We start from the raw sequence: 23,564 nt of genomic DNA, 5'->3' as shown, positions 1-23,564 counted from the left end.
ACGCAGGAATATAATTCCTTTCCCATGCCGTCTCGCTACATGTTGCACCATCACATAACGTAAATGACACAGAGTAGCTGGAAATGAAGATTCCTAGAACCACATGCATGTCAAGTTAAAACATTTTAAGTCACATAATTTTCATAAATTCTTTGGAGCTAGTGAATGTGTAAATCCATGCTTGGTGACACTGTCGAAAAAAAAAAAAAAAAAAACATTTTTACTTCTATTTTTGAAGTTGTAGGCTACAAGTGACAAAAGCACAGGTTGACAGAACCATCATTTTGGACTCGTTTTCCGACTGATTGTTTTTTTTTTGCAACACAGCTAGTGTCATGTCACTCTTATGTCGATACTGTCAAGTAAAGTGTTAACGAAAGTTAACCTGCTACGGACCAGGTTAGTTTTGTGGCATAAATTCCCATAGTTACCAAGCTGGGATTCACGTTAACCTTACTAATGGAATGGAACTCTAACTAAAATTAAAACACATCGAAATAAGCCAGGTTTGGCCTTTAGCGAGGTTGATGGAATACCCCTCTGGACCAGGGCTCTCAAGTTTTGAAGTTTGCAAGGAGTGAGACTTTGTTTCTCCCCCCGATCGAAGTACATAAAAGTCCTACGTCTGCTTGAACTACTCGTGGCGCCACGCCCCCTCCCCCGATCAACAGACCCACCCTTCCCATAACCCATCGACCCAGCTTAATGAGAGAGCACAAATTCCATTATTTCAAACACACTGTTTTATTTATTCTAGAACCCTATAGTAAATAATAATAAATAATAATAACATAAATTATAATAATATTTTTTACCCAAATGGGCCCTTTGAACAGCAGTGGCTCGTTCTGCTCTAAACAAACAGAAAACAACCAGATGAGAAAAAGCACATTTAGCCCCAAAATGGTCTTTTGAACAGTGGTGGTTCTGTCTGTGTGTGTGTGTGTGTGTGTGTGTGTGTGTGTTTATGAGTGATGTTGTGTGTTGTAACTGTTTGTGGCAGATTTTGATGCCTTGATGACTGATACTGGGGGCTCCCATTTAAAGCACTGTGGTTCAATGTCAGCCATTTTCACAGTCATGAGGCCATCCTTAAAAATATTCTTGTTTGCAAAAAAACAGCCAAAAAAAAAAAAAAAAAAAATGGGTCGGTAGGTAGGTCAATATTTTTTTTTTTTTTCAAGATTCAAAGTAAAAAAAAAAAAGTACAATTTTGGTCATGGTGATTACGTAGGTATGAATTTAAACAAATGTGCATATTGTGACGTAACTGACTGGGTCCTCAATCTGATGCAGGTTATGTAGACCAGCCTTTCTCAAACTTCTTTGACCTGAGGCCCAGTCATGGCAGACTTTGGGGTCATAGGGCTCATCTACACGTACCCAACCCCACTCCCTCCAAATCAAATTGTCATTATCATTATCACAATCATTATTATGCCTATATTGTTACACATGCACTTTTACTTAAATGTTTTGTGACATGCACATCAGAGGACTGCTTTACTAATGTAAGATATAATTAGTTTCATTGCTTTTGCATGGTTGCATGATGCTTGCATAAGAAAATAAATACTTCTCAAAACACTGACTATACAATACTCAGTGCTATACAGTGTATTATACAGTCTCTGCTCTGTTTCTATGGAAGTTCCAAAAATCAACGTTGTTGTCAAGTGTCGTTAAACAATTAAATAACATTCAACAGGTTGAAGCGGAGCTTTGATACCAACGTTATCAATTAATTTCAGTTTCTCTCGCGCAGGCGCCTGCATTGAATGAACGCTCATACCACCACTTTATTGTATGGCTCCATGTTTAATGACATCGATAGCAGAAACGTTTGTTTTCTTTTTTTGTAGGTCCGCGGTATCTTGATCAACTGCGCAGCAAATTATCAGACGAAGCACCGGGCCTAATTTCACTCCACGACTCCGCGGACCAGCAGTCTCCACGTTGCGGACCCACATCAAAACAAAACAATTTCTTGATTGGTTGAGAAATCCTATTTTCGGATTGGCCGATAGGTTAGTAACTCAACAGCAGCTCTCTGAGATGAATGAGCGCACAGACAGCAACGTTGTGTGACACGTTTGTAAAATATAGCCCTTAGAAATTTCTGTGCGGGCAAGTTAATAATTTCTCGGAGTGAGAAATGCCATGTGTGGCGTGTGAGCGTATGAAGTCATTGAAATGCGTGTGTCTCACGCTCAATGCGTGAGACTTGAGAGGTCTGCTCTGGACTATACAAACATAACAAACTGTTCAACCCCTTCACCAACGAGATGCATGTTTAGGAGAGTTTAAAGGGGAGGGAGTAGTGAGCTAGCTCTCTGTTTTGTTTGAATGTCAACAGAATTGACGTTACCTAACATCGCCTAGAGCACCATTAATTAATGAAACAAAACTTGAAGCAAAAATACAGAGGACATGACCCTGGTGTCCTCTATGGTAGCCATGCATGTAAGCCACTCTTTCTTCCTCTCTCTTAAACACGTCCCTGTCCCACATGTCCCTGTCCCATACTAACAGTAGTAGTAACAACAGTCAGTAAGTAAATTGCCAGCAATCAGCATAGAAAAGTTTTAGCTTACTTCACATGTAAGGCTTATGTATAATATGATATCGCATTGAGGGTCCAGTCCTAAAATCTCTTCCCCTTAGCTTTTGCAGCTGTAGTGTTGCGTCGTCGAGCTTGTTAAAGTTTGGCAGTGACATCCATGGTAGTGTTTGATTGATTTTTCAACATTATTTGGACTGATAGGGTTTCCAATGTAGACTGGATCCCTGAAGATGACAGATGTAACTTGAATTGTTTGAATATATGTTCATGATTTGATGCAGTGTTTGAGGCATATTGAAACAATAATTGGCTATTTTATAATAGGTCTACTTGAAATACATTTATTATGACCGCCGCTAGCGAAGATAGTGAAGCGGTAATTTAGGGACTATCTACATCCTGAATTTTTGGTCAACGATACCCGGGACACCGAAACACCGGGGCACATGAAATTTGGTGGGTATGTAGCCCCACTAGACTTTTACGGGAAAATTTTGTTTGGTCCCCGGGGGCCACTCCCCCCGCGCTGGGCCCCCCGAAACCCAAAAAATGCAGTTTTTCCTAAATAACTACCTGAACCGTGGCACTGAGGATGAAGATTTTTTTATGGTATGTTGGTCTCAAGGGCCCACATTCTGCTTTAATCGCCCCTATCTTCAGTTAAGATGTTCAGAACTGCACCAAATTTTATGTGTATGATTAACCTGGCATTCTCTGGGGGTAGGGGGGTCTAAAAAAATTTAAGTTATGTGTACATTTAGTGACTGTACACTCATTGTAAATGGCGGTGCACACACACACACAGTCACGCACATACTATCGGTGTCGGCAATTAGAACGGCCGATACATAATTACAAATTCAGTAGGATTAAAGGAAAGCCGTCTCAGTCTCACGCATGTATAGCCATAGGCAAAACTGTATCGGACCGGTGTAACGTTGGTAAATCATCCATTGCACAGAGTGATTTTTGTAGCACGTGCAACAAATAATATTACGATTATGTGTACAGCCCTGCCTTGGATACATCTCTCAAAGTGCGCTCTAAAATATTTTGTTTAGATGTAGATCATCATGGGTGCGTTAATTTTGAAAATAGAGTTTTGAAGTAGCCTAGTGGGTGTTTGGGAATGAACGTTAGCTTAGATGCTTTTTGAGACTTTTTGTGGTCTTAATGCAACACTTTACAAACCACTGACAGGGCCACCAAGGACTGTGACCAAATCAACAGCAGAAAAAAACCTTTCTGTGCAGCTGCACACACACACACAGGCATGCCAAACAAGCATACACAAAAGTTTCAAGAGTGGGGGATGGAGTAAAAGATGGAGACAAATTGATTATTGTGATTTATTTTCGCGGAACGGATGTACAGGACTGAGCGGCGGTCATATTTTGTACCGCTATGCGGTACATCTAGTTTTTATTCGTATACATTTCTTCTTATTTTATAAACCGTTCAGATGTATGCGGCTTGAATGCAATGCAGTAGCAAAATACATACTTTTTTGTTGCAAATAAAACTCAATAGCCTATTTCAAAATGAAAAATAAGGGCAAATCATGAATTTGTATGACTTGACTTGACCTGCTTGACCCAAGCTATGACTTGACTTGACTTGCTTGATTGTCGCAAAAAACGACTTGGACTTGCTTGAGACTTGGTTAAGACTTCAGATTTCCTTTTGATTTGCACATGTGTGACTTACTGCCATCTCTGTAAAACACCATCCATTGCCATTGGTTGAGCAATGTATGCGTTTAAGGCTTCATAGCCCAAAACTCTTACTGCTTGTCATTACACTCCATTCTTCTGCCGGTAAGTGTCCCTTGTTCAAATATGGCGACTGTGTCGACGTATTCTGCCTCTGGCTTTAGCAGGCAAGGGGACATCTACCGATATCTATGCTAGACGAGTGCAGACACATGTATACTCTGATTCACACACATGTTTTAACAAGGCAAGCAGAATCCTGCTGTTGCATACACAGTCTTGCGTGCAAGAAGATTCCTTCTGCAGAGATGCGCTCACTCGTCATCAAAATACCAACACGCTGTTTGATTTTGCGCTACCATAATCTGAGAATTGCTTCAACACCTCACCCTCGACATTCACGTTAATGTTTGATTCACCTGTTGCATCCTCTGTTGCAATGTGACAGTTCATTTAAACTTATATCGTAATGCTGCCAAATGCTAGCCTAGAAATCTAGACGCACCCTAGCGGCGGCAAATTAATTTGCTCAGCCTGTACGTCTAGTATCAAACCATAGGGATTTCTATTGGCTGACGCCATGGACGTCATCCAATCACAGCGCTCTATTTTGTTAGAGAGTCTTAAGGCGGGCTTAACAGGATAAGGCGGGATTAACAGTCCTGCCACGGTGAACAACAAGGAAGGTGGCTATGGCGAATGAAGAGCGGTTGTTTGAATCGGCGTTGGCGTCAACTTTGGAGGAGTTGGACTTGTGCTTTTCTTTGAAAGTTGAGCAACACAATGCACTTAAGTCATTCCTTTCAAAGAAGGATGTATTTGCCGTTTTGCCGACCGGATATGGATCTGGTCGTAGCGCTGGCCTATTGAATGCCTAGGCAGTTTGAAAGACAATTCTCTGCTCGCCCCTTGGATTAAGCGAGGTGAATGGTTCGATTCCAGACTATACATTTCAATGATATAGGATGGCCCGCCAGGCTAGCCAAATGCTCAAACTACTTCATAGTTCTGCAAATATCTGAAAGTTAAATGAAGTTCTAAAGAGTGCAGGAAATTCAACTAAGCAGTGGTATAATTACTATTTTTGACACAAACATACCGGCATTTGTGGGTGGTAATAGGTTAGCCATGCTGTTGGAGGTGCCAACAAAAGCTGCATCGCCATCACATAGAAAGAAGCTGGCTCAAGGGATATATAAAAGTATTTTGTTATGTCAATTTGTATAATGAGAGCACAGCTATCCATATGTGTTCACCTCTGGCACTTTGGCTATAATTTTGGTAAAAAGCTATTTAACATTTTCAGAACACTAAACATATTGGAGGTACCTAATGTTGAGTTACTCAAGGCTAGATTTTTTGACGTTAATCACTCCTCTGAAATAATGCTATTGTCTATCCAAAGGTGCCTGTTTCGAAGTTAACTGATGGTCAAATCAACCAAAGCTCGTCTGTCAATCTGTATATTTCAATCCACAAAGCTTCAACTTACATTTATGCAGGGGCGGAGCCAGCGGGGTAGCTACGGGTGGCACAGGCCACCTTTGAGATTCGATTGGCCACCCCAGGTGCCATCCCAAAATCCTAGTCTACGATTGGCCATTAACATTGTCAAACACGCTTGCCGTTATAGGCTACATGGCTTATGGTTTTTAGAATGTGAGTTTACAGTAGGCCTACAGGCTACTGCTTGTGACACGCAAAGATATCTATTTACCTATCGCATCTGCCAGTGCCTGTTTATCTAAATCACACACACAAGTACCGTCTGTTGAATCACGTCATGTAGGCTAATTTTTCTACCTGCTTATTATGACCGCCGCTAGCGAAGCGGTCATATAGGGATTGTCAAAGTTTTATTTTTATTTATTTATTTTTTCCCCCGTCATCTACTTCCTGAATTTTTGGTCAACGATACCCGGGACACCGAACCACCGGGGCACATGAAATTTTGTGGGTATGTAGCCCCACTACGGAAAAAATTCGTTTCGTCCCCGGGGGCCACAATCCCCCCCCACCCGCCGTGCTGGGCCCCCCGAACCGCATAAAAATAAGTTTTTCCTAAATAACTACCTGAACCGTGGCACTGAGGATGAAGACTCTTTTATGGTATGTTGGTCTCAAGGGCCCACATCAATCTGGCCCATAATCACTCATTGGTGATTTGCACCCCCACCGGTAAAAAATGAAAATGCAATATTATTCTGCTTTAATCGCCCCCACCTTCAGTTAAGATGTTCAGAACTGCACCAAATTTTATGTGTATGATTGACCTGGCATTCTCTGGGGGTATGCCAAGTTTCGTAGAATTTCATCCATGGGGGGGTCTAAAAAAAATTAGGTTATGTGTACATTTAGTGACGGTACACTCATTGGCCTGTAGATGGCGGTGCACACATATACACATGCACACACACACAGGCACCCAAATACTATCGGTATTAGAACGGCTGATACATAATTACAAATTCAGTAGGATTAAAAGAAAGCTAAAATAAATATTCATCATCATCATCATCATCATCATGGCTGCATTTCCAGTATTGGCGATAAGTAGTCGTTTGTCCACTAGATGGCGCATCGTTGCAGTGAGACGTAATTTTGTTGGAAGTTAAAAGTGGGTTGGAAAAACAATGGACGCTTCCTACAGGACTGTAGTTTACCGCAGAGAACGTCTAATAAGGATAGGATGATGTTCACATGAAATATAATTCCCATTTCTTCTTGAAGCCGAAATAAATCTGAGGATGTTTATCGGACATGCTTGGTTTTTACTGCAGGTACGTTAATCTTATAATATCAATAAGGACCTAGGTAATGTTACCGTTAGCATTGGTTGAGTGATGGAGGCCAATTGATTGATTGCATTTGTAGAAAACTATAAATGCGGTTATACCAAGCAAATTGATAGCAGCGCTGTAATTGTATCTTTCGACTGTCATTTGTTGCACGTGCTACAAAAATCATTCTGTGCAATGGAAGATTTACCGTTACACCGGTCTGATACAGTTTTGCCTATACATGCGTGAGACTGAGACGCCTGTTTATTTTGTTTTAAGTGCATGCAGGGTGTGAGAGGGGAATCGATGTGCTTTGATTCCAGCTTGATAGTTGTAGTCTGTGAAATTAAAAAGCACGTGTGTGTGAATTATCCAAACAATGACCCCTTCATTTCATTATGGCTGCTTTAGCAACACACCTTAAGCTACTGTGTAGTGGGTCCCATTTAGAAGTGGCTACTTCATTCGCGCTTTCCTTGACTCATGGAGCTGCGTGAATTTTATTACAACTTTTCACCACGATATGGCAGTTTAAGTCCGCTTGATACTGTAAGGCGTAAGCCATTGGTTTCCAAAGGAGATTTTATTTGTGTAGCCAGCATAGCCTATTGACAATTTATGTTGTAAATAGGCCTACCTTAGAAGCCTACCTGTAGCTTAGGGAAGCTAACAGCTTTCTATTAGGATCTAGTTTGTTAGTTACAGTTTTGTCAAAACTCCCTGATGCATTTTTGCATTTAGAATAGCCAGAGCGTGGATATCGCATAATCGGAAAATTAAACAATATCGGTGCCTATGGACTAGGCTGGGTGAACCCAGCCTGATCTGCCCCAGCTATTTTTTTTTTGATTTCTTAAAAGATTGAGCTTGGTCTGGTGAAAGCCAGACTAGCCATGGACCTCAGTTACACAATGCAAGGGAACATGGATCAGCCTATATTTTAACGAACAATAACGGACAACAGCTCTTCAACTTTGGCCCGTTAAAATGTGTATGAACAGTCTAGAAACGCATTTCATCAAGTCCCATTTGGACATGTCAGTTATTTGCATCACTGGTTAGATGTAAAACAGCATTTCGTTTCAGACTACTGTTACTTAATTTGTGCATTAACAATAACGTTTCAGACTACTGTTACTTAATTTGTGCATTGACAATAAAGTATTACATGAACTAAAGATGACTAAAATCTTATGTAGAAGAAGAAACATTCACAAAAAATCCATCCATCCAAAAATGACCTTTGTTTTTGATAGCTGTTGAAAACGGCATGGAACTGACAGAGATGTTTTTGTTTATAAATAAATAAATAAATAAATAAACTAGAAAAGCATTTCCTGAAGGAAATACAGTGCATGAAAATGCAAAAATATGGAATATGATGTAAAATATCATACAGAGTAAAAACAAACTATATTGGTTGCTAAGTAGATGAGGTTTAATATAGTTGGAATGACTGAACAGTTAAATAGGTGGATAGTTTATATAGTTAAATGATTTACTTGGTAGATAAGGTTTAATATAGTTGAATGATTGAACGGTTAAATAGGTGGATAATTTAAATGGTTAAATTATTTAGGTAGATAATTGACAGTTGGAATGGCTCTAATGTTTGCTAGCAGTTATGCTAGCAGATAACTATGTTTTCAAAGATAATAATGTTAACCAAGTTACTTAGCTAATGTTTTCATTTTTAGTAGTTATGTTAACTATGCTAACTAACATGCTAACATGTTAAGTATGCTAACCATGTGACTTAACTAACTTAACTAATTATTTTTAGTAGTCATGCTAACTAGCATGCTAACATGCTAACTATGCTAACCATATTACCAAAGATTGTTAAGGCGGAGCAAGATACTTCGTCGTAGTTCATGTCTATAGGCGCGAAATGGGGATCGAATCCTGTCTGCATAAAGAGGCGTGTCGATGACGCATTGATGGCGTAAAGTTGCAACCGACCAACAGCAGCGGCAGAAATAACCGGCGCACACCTGATATAAGGTTGATTTTCTCCAGACTGGATTGCTCAAAAATGCTAAAAATGTACCTGAAAAGTTCAGAAGGGTTTGAGGATCATGAAAATGTGCCCGAAATTCACATTCCTAACTCTATAGAACCAAGACCTTAGCATATGTGGTGAAATTCTGAGCTATGCCCATAGACTTCAATGGAGCAGTCGCTGCCTCTGCTCTGCATAAAGGGGGATTTTGACCCCCCCCTCGTGCGATCCGGGTTCCCAGAAGTGGCTCCTGATGAAATATCTTGCTCCGCCTTAACAATCTATGATATTACTTAGCTAACTTAGCTAATCATTTTTAACAGTTTTGTTAAAAATGCTAACTAGCATGCTAACATGCTAACTATGTTAACCATGTTACTTAGCTAACCTAGCTAATCATTTTTAGCAGTTATGCTAACTATGCTAATTATCATGCTAACATGCTAGCATGCTAACTATGCTAACCATGTTACTTAGCTAACTTAGCTAATCATTTTTAACAGTTTTGCTAAAATGCTAACAATGTTAGCAATGCTAACATGCTAACTATGATAACCATGCTAACTAGCTACAGTGGGTAGGAGTCATAGTTGATGACAAGTAACAGTTACAATGGCTGAACAGTTAAAAAGTTCAGTAGTTTAAAGGGTTAAATTGTTTAACAGTGAAATATTGTAGTGAGGGACTTTTATTTTGAAACAGTTTTGGCAGAGGAAGCAGTTGAATAGGGTGTGTAGTCTTAATAGGGCCAGTTTGTATGCTTAAAGCCTGAGACTGGCAGTTGGGACAGGTGGCCTGAGCATGCCATAGGATTCTAATTGCTTACTTGGCTCTATTGTGATGTCATCAGCCCATGTTAAGTCTATGGGGAAATTTTGAGTAGTTTTTAATTAATAGTTTAAAAAGTATAAAAGTTACAAAGATGAAAAATGCATAGCCCACATGTCCTAAGTAAGACCTACATAACATAGTTTGAATGAAGTTGCTACGTTAAACGGTTGAAGCTGCATTAACTGCGTTAGAAGAAGAAGAATAAGAAGAAGAAAATGCCTAGGAAGAACAGTACAGTGCATTTTCTTACACTGTAATAAATTAATAAATAACATTATGCTGATACCTTTTGCTTTTCCCAAATACAATGTAGCCTACAGGTGTAAGTGACCTTTCATCAATCCAGTTGCAATGGATGAACTGTGATGAACTGCCCTACTTGTGATTGTTTAGAGATTTTAAAGGTTTTATAACAATGCTACATCTTCTTTGGCTATTCTACAATCTATTCACCTTTTCAGCACCAGTAGGCTACTTTCTGTGCAGCCGCACACACACACTCAGGCATGCCAAACAAGCATACACAAAAGTTTCAAGAGTGGGCGATGGAGTAAAATATGCAGACAAATTGAAGTGTGATTTATTTTCGCGGAACGGATGTACAGGACTGAGCGGCGGTCATATTTTGTACCGCTATGCGGTACATCTAGTTTTACCTAGCCTACCCAGCCGACATTTGCTAGGTCATTAAGTGTTAACTGTAGGCTAGGCCTACTTTTGTAAAAGTGTTTAATGACAATACTGCCCTAATGTAATGTTAAGAAAACTTTTCATTTATGGTTCATCAACTCACTCACTAACACTAGTCACATCTAGGCTAGGCCTGTAGCGATAAACAATCCGATGACATGTATGACCATTCAACCAGTTAAGCATTTGTTGTAAAATATTGAAATTGTGGGAAGTTTACATAGCTTAGGCTAAACTGTATGTTACTTTCGTACCCCATGCCTGTGTTATTAGTCCCGATCAGGAGGGATAAATGAAACATTGTGCACGTTCCACTTTTGCTTAAATAATTCCTGAACGGTTTTGTTCAGAGATGAAAATGCAACTGTATTTGACAAAAGACAGATGTAAGTTATTGCTAGTGACAAATTATTAACTTTCAGTGTGGTACAATCTCTTTGTAAGTAGCGTTTAATTAACTCATTGAATGCCGTTGAAGCTGTTTTCGGAAGCTTCGTCCTAGAGTGCCAGCAATCTAGACCATTGTTGATGATTTTTGTACAGCCACAGCATAATCTGTGTTATAGCTATGAACACATACAATGGCTCGTTTGAAAGGTGAGACTTTAAAGTGGAAATGAAGCAGTGAGAACTGTGACCATTTTTGGTTGCTTTTTCATTTTTGAAGATACATGGATTTTCATTAAACCCGATATTCAAGTAGTTTCACTGGAAAATTACATGTCAATGCGACTTTAAGCCACTAGGGCTGACCATGTTTAAAAATGCAGGCTTCACGTCATCAGAATGGTTAAGCGTTTGTTAGTGGATGTTTTATCCATTAGCGGTATGTTCACTTTATTTCAACATAAAATTATGTTGATGTTTGTTTTGTGTTTGTACAAGAACAAGGGCGCTGTAATGTAGCCTGTAGGCCTATCAGAGACAGTGCAGTAATTAGATTTAACTTCAGTTGCAATAATGTGTTTGGATTTTCTCGCACAATTTGTGGATTACCGCGACCTGAAAATGCAGTTGCATCGTTGATGAATTGGTGAATAAACTCGGGGGAGCGAACTTCATGTGTGAGTAAGATGTTTCTTTTTGTGATTGAGTAGTATCGATGATTGCATTTGTTTCGCTCAAGTAGTAGTGGAAACTATTTGCACAGACTTGCGAACCTGGTGAGAACCTGTTGTGGGTACGCTAGCCTACGTCTGACTTGTGTAGGATACTCTGTAGTAGCCTAGGTCTGTGATTGTGACAGGCATGGTTTTGTGGGTAGACGTTGTTTATGGACTGTAGGCTAGGGGTCTGAGTTTTTATTTGTTTATGTAAGCTGACAAAATAACAAGCTGTTCACTTTAAGTAAATAAATGCACGGATGTGCCGCTTGTAGCAACCATAGATTTTAGGGTTCATGCTATGCTAGTTACAGTATGTGCTTGTTATGTTATGCTATGCTAGTACTGTATCGCAGCTTCTACCATGATAATACATTGCAGAACAACTGAGTATGGGTGTAAAAATTAGTGTAGTCTCAGGTGATCAGTGTAGTCCCCTAGCCTACCCCCTCCGCACAACCTATAAAGTGTATGTTAGTTGGTTAACTGCTGTTTTTTGGGCGTTCCAGTGTTTCGGCTCGGATGTCCCTCAGCGACCGCATTGCGACCTCCAACGTCTCGCTTTAATGATAGCATTTGGCACGTAGGACTGGACATGATATATCTATTATTTTGGATGAGATGTCCCAGGTTCATTTCCTAGCAGCAGACACTCTCCATGTGTGCCATGTCAGTGAACATAGGGACACAACCCCCACATAAGCACCACCGATGGTTTTCTGTGCGCTCAGATACACCTCTCTCTCGATCATCTATTTCTCCTCCATAGTAAGGCTCTGTGGGGGGCACTAAAACTCCCACTGCTCTTACTGGCTCAAAAGCATAGGCAGTTGGATGCCTGTCCTCATTGGTGGGTCTATCCCATTCGTCCATATCCATTTTGTTGAGGCAGTAAGCTAACTGTGAGGCTATGACAGCCGCTGTGTAAACAGCATAGAATGTTGTACCAACCATTCTTGTGACGTCATTATTTTCTGAAAACAAAGATGGCGGCGCACAGCTGAAATTAATGCAACTTGTTTGTGCTTTATTCTGAAAAAAGGGTCATATTTCTGACTTTATTTTGTATTTATGGTATATTTAAATATTTAACTAGTGCTATAGACATCTGTTTTATTTGACTGCTTCATTTCCACTTTAAGCTCTCAGTGGGTGCAAACCGTGTATTTCTACACACTTCTGTTCCTGAGAAATCGCAAGCTAAACAGTGGCTAGTTTTCATCAAAATCGCTGTTTTTTTTTCTAGAAATGGAGATGTAACGTCTTTCATGAAATATGAAGTGTTGCCTGTAAAGGAAGGGGAAGTGACCTAGCGAGACTGCCACCTAGTGATAGACCCACGAAAATGGCCTGGTTTTGAGCTGACGTGCATGAGTCACTGATTCGACCCAAAGCGGCAACCGAGTTATGATAAAATGTCCAGATAAAATGTCCAGATTGTGCGTTTTCATGAGTTTTCGATCGTCATATATTTCATTTCCATTCATCACAGTGTTCCCAAAATCACATATAAGGTGTGTTAGAGTGTCTAGTTTCGTAATTAAAAAAAAAAGCTAAAAACGTAATATTACATTTTTGGCCCTCAATGAGTTAATCGTTTCAATCGTCCCAGCTGTCCCCATGGGCTAGTGGTGTCGCATACCCAAGGGGAATATTCTCACCCCTATGTCTTGCCACTCTGTTTTGAGGGACAAAGGGGTAGGCTAGAGGAAGGGCTAGGCTAGAGGATGGAGAAGAATGAGAAATGAGATTGAGCCTTAGGGTCTGTTGTAGCATTATGAATATAACATTATGCTTGTATAGACACTACCTCATGGGTAGATAGCTGGCCTAATGTTTTTAAAAACTGACTTACTGGTTAGGCCAGCTATCTACCCATGAGGTAGTGTCTATACAAGCATAATGATATAATCATAATGCTACAACAGACCCTAAGGCTCAATCTCATTTCTCATTCTTCTCCATCCTCTAGCCTAGCCCTTCCTCTAGCCTACCCCTTTGTCCCTCAATTGGTGTTTATTTCATTCCTGTTTCATACAAAAATATTTTAAGCATTTAGTTGAGAAGTGTTTGTTGATTTTGGACGACTTTGTTAAGCTCTTTGCCAGGTCAGACAAAAAAGCAGGTCAAATTATATTTTGACAGCTACAAAAATAGATAGCCATAGATAGCATAAGTTATTGTGGGGGAAAATGTCTTGGATGAGTATATTTTTGACTCCACTACTACTTGAGCGAAACAAATGCAATCATCGATACTACTGAATATAGAGTAGAGTTTATTTACAGACAACTTACTCTTTAGTGTGTATACCTGAGCATGGGGCTGATCCATCCATCTTTGTGTGTAGGATGTGGATGGTATCAATTTAGCAAAATTATTTTGCCTACTAATTAAATTCATACATCAACAGCGTTGCCTGCCAATGCGTGACACAAAATAGTCTAATATGTTTCTATTTACCTTGGTCAGTACTTCCTGTGGGTGTGAGGACAGTTGGACTCAGACCTTTCTCTAATATTTGCCAAACATCTTGCAAAGAGCAATCTGTGTCAACAGAGGATATCCAGGGAGATGATGGAATGGTGGAGGACTTAAATTCACTTGACAAGGTGGGGGTGGTGTCTTTCCTGCAAACAATATTCTTAGAGGTATAGAAATGGGTAAAATAAGCCAGTTGTAGAAATGCTTCAGGATATCTTATCAAAAAAATGTGATGTAGCTTCTGATGCTTTTCTTTTGGCTTACCTGTGTCCATTGATTAGTTTGACTGGGTTGATATTTGTCTTCATGCTGACTATTTGAGACAGCAGGCTTCATTATTGGGAGTGACTTGTTGCTATGATCCAGTTGAGCATACTGTAACTCCTGACAGACAACAACACAGCTATGGTTTAACTAAATAATTCTCAAAAAGAACAAGTTATTTGATAGTGAGTCTTTGGGGAGGGTAGCACTATAAAACATGAAACATTGAAAATAAACTTTCATTCCTCTTCCATTCCAATTGAAACTATGCAAAAGCCCTGATAATTGATTTGCAAATCCCTTAATTTTACCTTAATTTAGCCAAGCCAATAATAACAATAACTTAAGCAAAATTCAAGGTGTAGCAAAAGGAGAGAGCAGTGACTTTATTTAATCCAGCGCACAGCTTGTCCACGACGGCAAAGTCAAGTCAAGTCAAGTCAAGTCAAGTCACTGCTTTCCAAACAACAAGCCTTGGATAACCAGCAATGTCAAGAGCCTTCTCAATAGGAAAAAGATGGTTGTGTTTTACTTGCAGTTTTTACTGTATGTCTTGTGAATGAGAAAAATATCAGTAAGTTGTTAGTCTTATTATGGATTCTCTTTGATGACAATGATTTAACTTGGTATTAAATCAGTTAAAATGCAGTAAATGAGATGAGAGAACTAAATAAAGATGAGATGTAGAATGGATATAGAATATATGATTACCTGAGAAGTGAGTTGGTATTGCAGGAGCTCCAGGGTGGACAGGTGACTATGGTCTTGTCTTTGCCCTTTTGTTGTTGGGACCAGTTCTTCCTCATGGTGAACAAGTACCATGAAAAAGAAATTCACATTGAGTATATCCATGGCAGCCAACAATAACACCACCAAAATTATCATTAGCATTATTATCATAATCATTATTATTGGAACTCGTTTTCCAGTCTTAATGTACCTTCCAGTCCTGCCTCTGTGAGTTGTGCTCGAAGACAGTTGCCTAGCTCAATTAGCTGTTGTTTTTCTCTGCTAAGCCGTGACATCCACCACACTGCTTGTCTGAGTTTTTCTGGTAATGTGGAGTCTTTAATGATTAGGTCCTTTGAAACATCCTGGTCAGAGAATACTGTACATAAATATCTCAGTATACTGTTGTTTGTTGTTCCTGAAGGTCATGTTAATGGGCTGGGACTGTTTATGGCCCAGTCTAAACCACTACGTTGGTTTACCATTTCCCCTTACAAAAACAACACATTTGCGGCAAACTTGTTGGTGATTTGTGGCAAACCAATGAGTTCACTAGAAAATGTTGCCACAAGTTTGCTAATGTTGGCCACTAGAGGCAAACTTTCAGCAAAGTTCTGGCAACAATCAGAAGCCCTAGTGGCAAATGTGTTCGCCAAGGATTTGCTGCCAAAGTTAGCCAGTAATGGGAAACTTCTAGTGAACCTCTGGTGACAAATTTGCCAGTAGTGGCAATCGCCAGTTTTGACATCACAGTTAGCCAGTAATGGCAACCTTCCAGTGAACTTCTGGTGACAAACTTGCATGGTAGCACCAAAATCGTGAATCCTGTTACATATTTTAACACAAAACACTGCTGGATCAAACAAAGACGGTCCACATATAAAATTAACAGAAAAGTGAGAATGTAAGATTGATTGTTAAAGCTAATTTATTGTATGAAATGATTAGCCATTGCTAATCAGCACATCGGTATTTTGATAGTCAGCAGTGATGGCAAAAAAATTAGGGTTTCAAAACTAGTTTTAGTTAGCCATGTGGCCCTTCTTGGCATTAAACAAGACACCCTCCCCTCCCCCAATGAAATGCTAATGTACTGGTTCCAAGGGCTATCAGTTCCACAAGAGTTATACTATGCTATACTGTATCCATGTCATGAAATGTTAATGTATTCATGTTTGGCATCATTGTAATAGTCTCAGTACAAGGATTGTAATGATTTAATTGTAAAAATGTTTGGAACGTTCTATAAGTGATATTTCTGATGCATAGGATATCTCTCCTCATGCTGATTCAGATAAGAATGCATAGGTGTGAAGTAGGTGTGTGTAGGCGTGTCTGATGCCATCTGGAGAACCAACCACGTGGGCTTGTTTTGCCGCCAAACTTCTTTCTTTGTTTAACCCATACAAAAGTGACTAACTTGCATTGTTAGAAGAAGAACAAGATGGAGAACTGAAGAAGAGAGGGAGAGGTTGATCCAACAGAGGTCAACTGAAGTTTGCCAGTCTAAGTAAATATTAAGTAATTATTCACCACAATTACTTTCAGCAGTGCATTGGAAGGAATCTGCTTGCACGCGAGACCTTATGGAACAGGGATTCCAGGGATTTTAATTATGTTTTGGGGGTCTAAATGTTCACTTTTTTGTTTGCTATTGAACTATTATTTGACTGTTTAATGTATGGTGGTTTTCTTTGTACACGTTCTAGTGTAGTAGCCTAATGTTTTATGGGCTCTATCTTGCACTCCAGCGCAATTGACTTTGTATAATCGCGCTTTTGTCTTTTCTATTTTGCAGTTAGCGCATATTGGAATTTTCCTTCCACAGGTACATGTCTGTAAATTAGGGAATTCAGCGAAAAGACGGGCCGTGTTCCAGTGCAAACGCTCCCTGTTGATATTTTGCAGTTTCAGAAAACAATTCCGCCACAGACCAGGAAGTTTCTGGTCTAAAGTCAGTGGCGCAAATGCGCAGATGCTATTTTAAGGGCGCATGCTTGACCAGAGGCCTGCAGGAATGAATGTGTTGCACACCGATCTACAGACACCCCCGTGCACAGACGGAAACATTCAAAGCCTTGATAATATTTGTCCATTTCCCGGTTTTGTTTGTGCATTGGTCACCTAAAAATTTAGTAGCCTATATAGTACAACATCTACTGTACATGCAATATCTTTACAACAACAACGCCTAATTACGACCTATTAATCAGCCCTATAAAGGTTAAAGTTACCTTTAGTTTTGTTCCAATTTACCATTGTGTATGGCTTTAAACATTGTGTGCGCTTTAACATCAGCCTAAGCATTATTCCAGCTGCGCTAAGGTTTTGACAAGCACCACAATTTTGCCTACCTTGTTGTAGCCCATCTGAAATAACTCCAAGCTTTGCTTGCTGCAACTGGAATCCATGCATTTCCAATTAATTATTTTTGGAATCTAATCCCTTATCATACCTGTTCATTCGTACTCGTCGCTCGACTTATCGTGACTAAATTCAAAATGGCGGCGAACGGTAAACTTCCTGAAGATACTGTCTGTATAAATCGTCTTGTAAATAAACTACCAGTGCTTTTTCAAAGTTCTCTGATGTCTTGGAGCATTAAACACAGCAAAGTAATAATCCATGCCTTCAAAGGTCCACCCAAGGTTAGTTTAAAACTGGAGTTACAAGGCGTAAGGTGAGATGGGTGTCAGTCCAAAACTACACGTGTCCACTACAGTGTGTCACATGCCTTTTGGCGAATACCCAAAAAATAGCAATATTCAGACCTGAATATCTCTGATGAGCAACCTCCTTTTTTCAAAATTCTTTCTGCGCATGAAAGGGCCATCTGTGGTCTTTATGAATCAAAACAAGCCTTTTTATTATTTTTGTCGCTGTAACTGCCTAAATAGTGTGATCCAGCCAGTGATTTCAAATACATATCTACTTCAATGATTGGTTGAAAAATAATATTTAGGTAATTTATGGTGGACAAATTGAGATATATTATCATCAATCATGTCTACTGTTCAAATTCAAGCTAGATTTAATGTCCTGAGTGCAATATTCCTTAAGGTAGCTCAAAATGACATCATTGGGTGAAATACACCAGTATACCCGTAGGTCCAATATTTGCAAAATGTGATATCTCCAACATATCTCAGGGCTAGACACAGTCACTTGGACTCAAATAATAACTTGTTAGATTTTGATAGCCAAAGGTCAAAGATCAAGGCTACTGTGACCTTGGTGTCCCCTTCTTTCAATATTCTGCCTTGCGCGCGACTAACATCAATTTTATTTAGCCTATGGTCTGTCAAAATGCATTCACAGTGCAAATTAATTTAGTCTTTTACGCAATGGAGAAAGCGCATGGCAAGAAAGAAAGTGCGTCCAAATTCACTTATTCTTCTCTGTTGAACTACCCGCGAAGTAGCCTACTCATCGCACAGACATGCTGAGAAAAAGCTTGTTTATGTGATGTGATGCATGTAGCATCACATCACATAAACAAGCTTTTTCTCAGCTTTTAAACAATGTTAGCGCTAGCTGCTTTGGTAAACGGTTCGCCAGAAAAGTAACTTTAATTACAGTATATGAAAATGCACTGTTATGTTATCCGAAGTCGTCTTCTTATTACAGTGCATGAAAATGCACTGCAGGGGAGAGCCAGAACGATTGAAACACGGGACTACTATGTCCTTTTATCACAGAGTTTTGATGGTCAAAAGTAAACTTCATTAGCTGTTACATTTTTGCGATGATGGTCAAAAGTAAACTTCATTAGCTGTTACATTTTTTAGATTATTAATGAGTGTTTTTCATTTAAAGGTTCGACTTAATGCTTACTCAGTAGACCATTTAGTGTTCTCGACAATCCCAGACTTTCATATCGCATGCTTGTTTACATGGAAAGCAAACAAGCTATAGTGACATATGTCTTTGTCGGGCCCGACCAGGCTGTAACTCCATGTATTTTAAGTAAATGCACAAATATCTGTGTTTAAACAATCATTTATGGAGGTGAGACATGGAAAAACAGTTTTAGGAAGATGAAAATATATTTGGGCCCACCAGGTAGGGGGTCGAGTTTTCCCATGTTATCCTATGGAGACTGATAGCCTGTGGGTCGTAAGGGTACTTATTTGGATGTGCAGTGGCCTAACCCACATAAAAACCTAGTGATAGAAACAACAGAAATTTAACAATAGAAATATGATATGGCAGAATCATCCACAGGGCATGATGTTAAAAAAAAACGCTTCATATACGCTTCACGATGATGGCAATGAGTTGTTAACAGACATGCACGAAGACGTATAGCCCTGCAACAATCTATCTAAAATAACACCTTTTGGGAGTACCATTAATGATATGTAGTAAAATTTTGAAGTTGTGGGAAGTTTATATGGCTTAAACTGTATGTTTCATTTGTCTCCTTATGGTGTTTCAACTGTCCCGACCAGGGGGGGACGAATGAAACATTATGCACATCCCACTTTTGCTGTAGTAATTCCTGAATGGTTTTGTTCAAAGCTGAAAATGCATTTGTATTTGACAGAGGACATATATACAGTAGGTTACTAGTGACCAAATATTAGCTTTTAGTGTGGTACGATGGCTTTGTAAATTACGTTTAATTTCAACTGTTCCGGCTCTCCCCTACTGTTCTTCCTAGGCTTCTTCTTCTTCTTTTTCTAACACGTTTAATGCAGCTTTAACCGTTTAATGTAGAAACTTCATTCAAACTGTGTTGCGTAGGTCTTACTTAGGACATGTGTGCTTTGTAACGTTTATACTTTTTAAACTATTAATTAAAAACTATTCAAAATTTACCATAGATTTAACATTGGCGATAATGACATCACAGTTGGGCCATTAAGCAATTAGAATCCTGTGCCAGGTGTTCAGGCCACCTGCAGCAACTGCCACTCTCAGGCTTTAACCCTTTAGTGACAAACCATGTAAATATTGTTCCTCCAGCCGATGGCATCTCGGTTGTTATGACAACTAAATATCATCTTAAAAAGCCAAATATATCTTGCAAAATCCTCTCTGTACCCTAGCCAATTAAAATACAAAGACAGGAAATTTTTAATTTGAGATTGGTTGAGTTTATCTGTCAGATTTTGAGTAATGCCCACATCAGCTGAGCGTGGTACATTCGAGATGGCGTCCCTTCGTAAACAGTTCACGGTTGCTCAAGTAAGGGCAATGCTCTAAGATGGGATTCCCTTGGATATTTAAAGTAAATAAAGTAAAGTTTTTTGTGTGTCACTTTGGACAAAGGCGTATGCAAAATCCCATAACCATAATATCGACAGTGAAACTGGCTGCTTCTCCAGCGATGATGAGATAGATTTTGACCAGGAATTACAAGGTCAAGAAAGCGATCCTGAGTCTGAAGAAAGGTGAGGCAAATTGTTATCTTCCATAATGTTAGCTGGTGAAATCATGACAGCAGTGAACAGCTGTCATACGACTTCACATTTTGGCTCTATGTTACTTTCCTCTGTGGTTATGTAAAATGATGCTCGTAAGGATCCCTAGCATGTTAGTTAGAAAATAGGCCTAGTTTCATTCATTTGAACGGGAAATGTCAAGCGGAGGAAACTTTTCGTGAATGATCATAGTAGCCTATTTTTCAACGAGGCAAAAGAAGGAGCTGCTCACTTGCTTGTTAGCTAATGACGTTCTACCGCGAAAAAAAACATGTTAGCGCAGCATAGGTCAAAATAACATGCTGTATCGATGGTGAAGATTATATTGGGGAACAGTATGATTTTGATTAGGAAGTCAAGCGAATTTAATCCTAAATGTAATGTCGTTTCCCAATCTTGTAATCAAAACCGTTTAAACGACCACGTTTCCAAACTCCACTACCAAGGAGTGGCAGAGGAATAGGCAGATGAAGAGGTCGAGGAAGACCCTCAGCGATGTGCTGTGGTCCAGGGTATGAATGGCTACAACACACCTGACACACCAAACCTGTTGCCAGCATTCACCCCTAGAAGACCACCAGGTTTACATTTGGAGTTCCCTCTACTCAGAGGTGGTATGAGCAATGTCCTTGATTTTTTCCAGCTCTTTTATACAGTTGAGCTGATGCAGCAGATCTGCTCTGGATACACCAATGCCTATGCATGGAGTGCAGTACCCAACAAGGCAACATATGGCGACAAGCATGGGGCATGGACAGAGAAAACACATGAGGGGCTGTATAAGTTGATTGCTCTCATTCTTTGCTGCGGCCTGGTCAACATCTCCTCATTCTACCGGTACTGGAGCACAAAAACCATGTTTGTACCATGGTTTGTGGGCTCGCACCATCATGCCACGTGACCATTTCAAAGCACTCATGGGAATGCTCCATGTTGTTGACCCTGATGCTGAAGAGGAGAATTAAAAGCTACAAAAAATAAATAACGTCCTTGCCCACTTCAGACACCGATGCATGTCTCTCTATCAGCCATTTCAGCAGGTTGCTGCTGATGAAAGAATGGTTAAGTCCAAACATAGATCTGGCATAAAACAGTACATAAAAATAAGCCTGTAAAATTGGGGGATCAAACTTTGGGTGTTGGCAAACAGTCTGAATGGCTACACTTGTGATTTCGATTTGCTTAATCAAGGCTACCACTTGTACTTTGACAATTTTTACACCTTGGTCAAGTTGGTGAAAGATTTATTCTATTTTGGAACACCATCAACAGGGACTGCATCAGAAAACAGAAAAGGCTTCCCAGAGTCCATGAAAAAAGGGAAGGTGTGGGCAAGACATAAGCAACATGGGAATATGCGGTGGGAAAGAGACGGTGTTTGTCTTGCACAACAATGGAGAGACAATAGAGCGGTAACTGTGCGGTCATCTATTGATAATGGCAATGATTTTGTTATAGCGGAGAGGAGAGAAAAAGTGGCATGGTGGCACACGGTTCAGGTGCATGAACCAAAAGCAATTCATATTTACAATCATTTTATGAATGGTGTTGACCGCTCTGAACAATTGATGATGAGCAATAATGTTCTGAGGAAAGGTGTGAGGTGGTGGAAGACTTTGTTCTTTCATATGGTGGACATAGCTGTTGTTAACAGCTACATTTTGTTCCAGTTGCACCAGGCAGGAGGAGCCTTTGCCCAAGAGGCCTCAGAAATATTTCATTGCTGAGTTTAGGGAAGAGTTTGTGCAACAGTTAGTGGGAATGGGCGAGTATGGTGATCCACCTGTTTTCAGACCTCTAAATGGGAAGGCTAAACTATAACTCTGTCCATCTACCTCAGATCAGTCAGACAAAGAGGAATTGCAAGGTGTGCTATGCTACTACAAAAAAAGAACTGAAAGTTCTTTCTTTCTGCAATGCACCACAATGCCAAGTTTACCTGCAATGCACCGCAGATAAAAACTGCTTTGCGATATGGCATAGCAAAGAATATCAAAATAAAATGTAATGTACTGTTAAATTAATTTTAAGACAAACGTACATGGCAATGGTAATGGTTTCTCTTGCTCATGTACGCTCTCTCTCCCTCTTCCACTCTCTGTCTTTCTTCCTCTGTCACTGTACAGCTCAAAATTACTTATTTTTTGTTTTTTTATTACTTAAAATTAATATACAGTAAGAGTGGGACATTTCTATAGTAGCTGGGGGTGGTGGGATGGTTGGTGTAATCCTAGACTGGAAGCATATGTATGGGAATCTGTGATGCCATATGACTTGATTTATTTTGTATGTATTTCTACAAATAATAGTTATATTCAAAGTCAATTACTAAAACAAAAGAATGGACATTTTTTATAGACCAGATACAAAATAAAGATAAAAAACAGTGTACTTGTCTTCATTGCCAGTTTTCATGCTTTTGTGTTTTCGTGGAGAGAATGTGTTTGAGTAAGAATTCGGACAACATTCTAAATCATATTATTTGTATTATACACTAAATTCATCACAACCTTTGAACAGAATAGGATATCCACCTTCAGTTTTTTTTCCTCGAATATCACATAAAATTGTGAATATTTCATACACTCTACATTTTTATCTACCTTGTAGAAAAATACTGAAAATTGATTTTTATGTCAAATAAATGATTTATTTCTGATTTTAGGACATATATTTGGAGAGGACTTTCAAATACTACTCATTACTTTGTCAAAATTACCAGATGTATTTTACCTCATTTAATAGAGCTGATCCTTCTTATTAAAATGATATGCCCATTTAATTGGTGGTGTGTAGTATGCTTGAGAATTAGACCTTTTTTGTGCAAGGTGGACATCCAGCAACAAAAAACAGAATGTTCAGCACAGGCACCAAAGGGTTAAGCATACAATCTGGCTCTTTTAAGACTACACATCCTATTCAACTGTTTCCTCTGCCCACAACTATTTCAAAATAAAAGTCCTCACTACAATAATTCCCT

At 39.4% G+C, this 23,564-nt stretch overlaps 1 protein-coding gene across 8 annotated transcripts in view; it reads right to left on the bottom strand.

Moving 5' to 3' along the window:
• The window catches only part of ccdc57 (coiled-coil domain containing 57), a 120,905-nt gene that overhangs the window by 13,986 nt on the left and 83,355 nt on the right, over positions 1-23,564 (bottom strand). For 6 of the 8 annotated variants that reach the window (XM_048233079.1, XM_048233084.1, XM_048233080.1 and 3 more), the window contains 4 exons: positions 15,370-15,523; positions 15,141-15,226; positions 14,430-14,549; positions 14,145-14,325 (listed from right to left, as the gene is read on the bottom strand). In XM_048233079.1, coding sequence (XP_048089036.1) covers positions 14,145-14,325; positions 14,430-14,549; positions 15,141-15,226; positions 15,370-15,523 — 541 coding nt within the window. Of the gene's footprint in view, positions 1-14,144; positions 14,326-14,429; positions 14,550-15,140; positions 15,231-15,369; positions 15,524-23,564 lie in introns of those variants that run through there. The other 2 variants (XM_048233085.1, XM_048233086.1) reach the window with 2 other exon arrangements.

This window comes from Alosa alosa, chromosome 22, assembly GCF_017589495.1.
Source record: "Alosa alosa isolate M-15738 ecotype Scorff River chromosome 22, AALO_Geno_1.1, whole genome shotgun sequence".
In the NCBI taxonomy this organism is placed as follows: domain Eukaryota; kingdom Metazoa; phylum Chordata; class Actinopteri; order Clupeiformes; family Clupeidae; genus Alosa; species Alosa alosa.
Note: the sequence above shows the minus strand (reverse complement) of the source record. Positions and strands in the feature narration are given on the sequence as shown.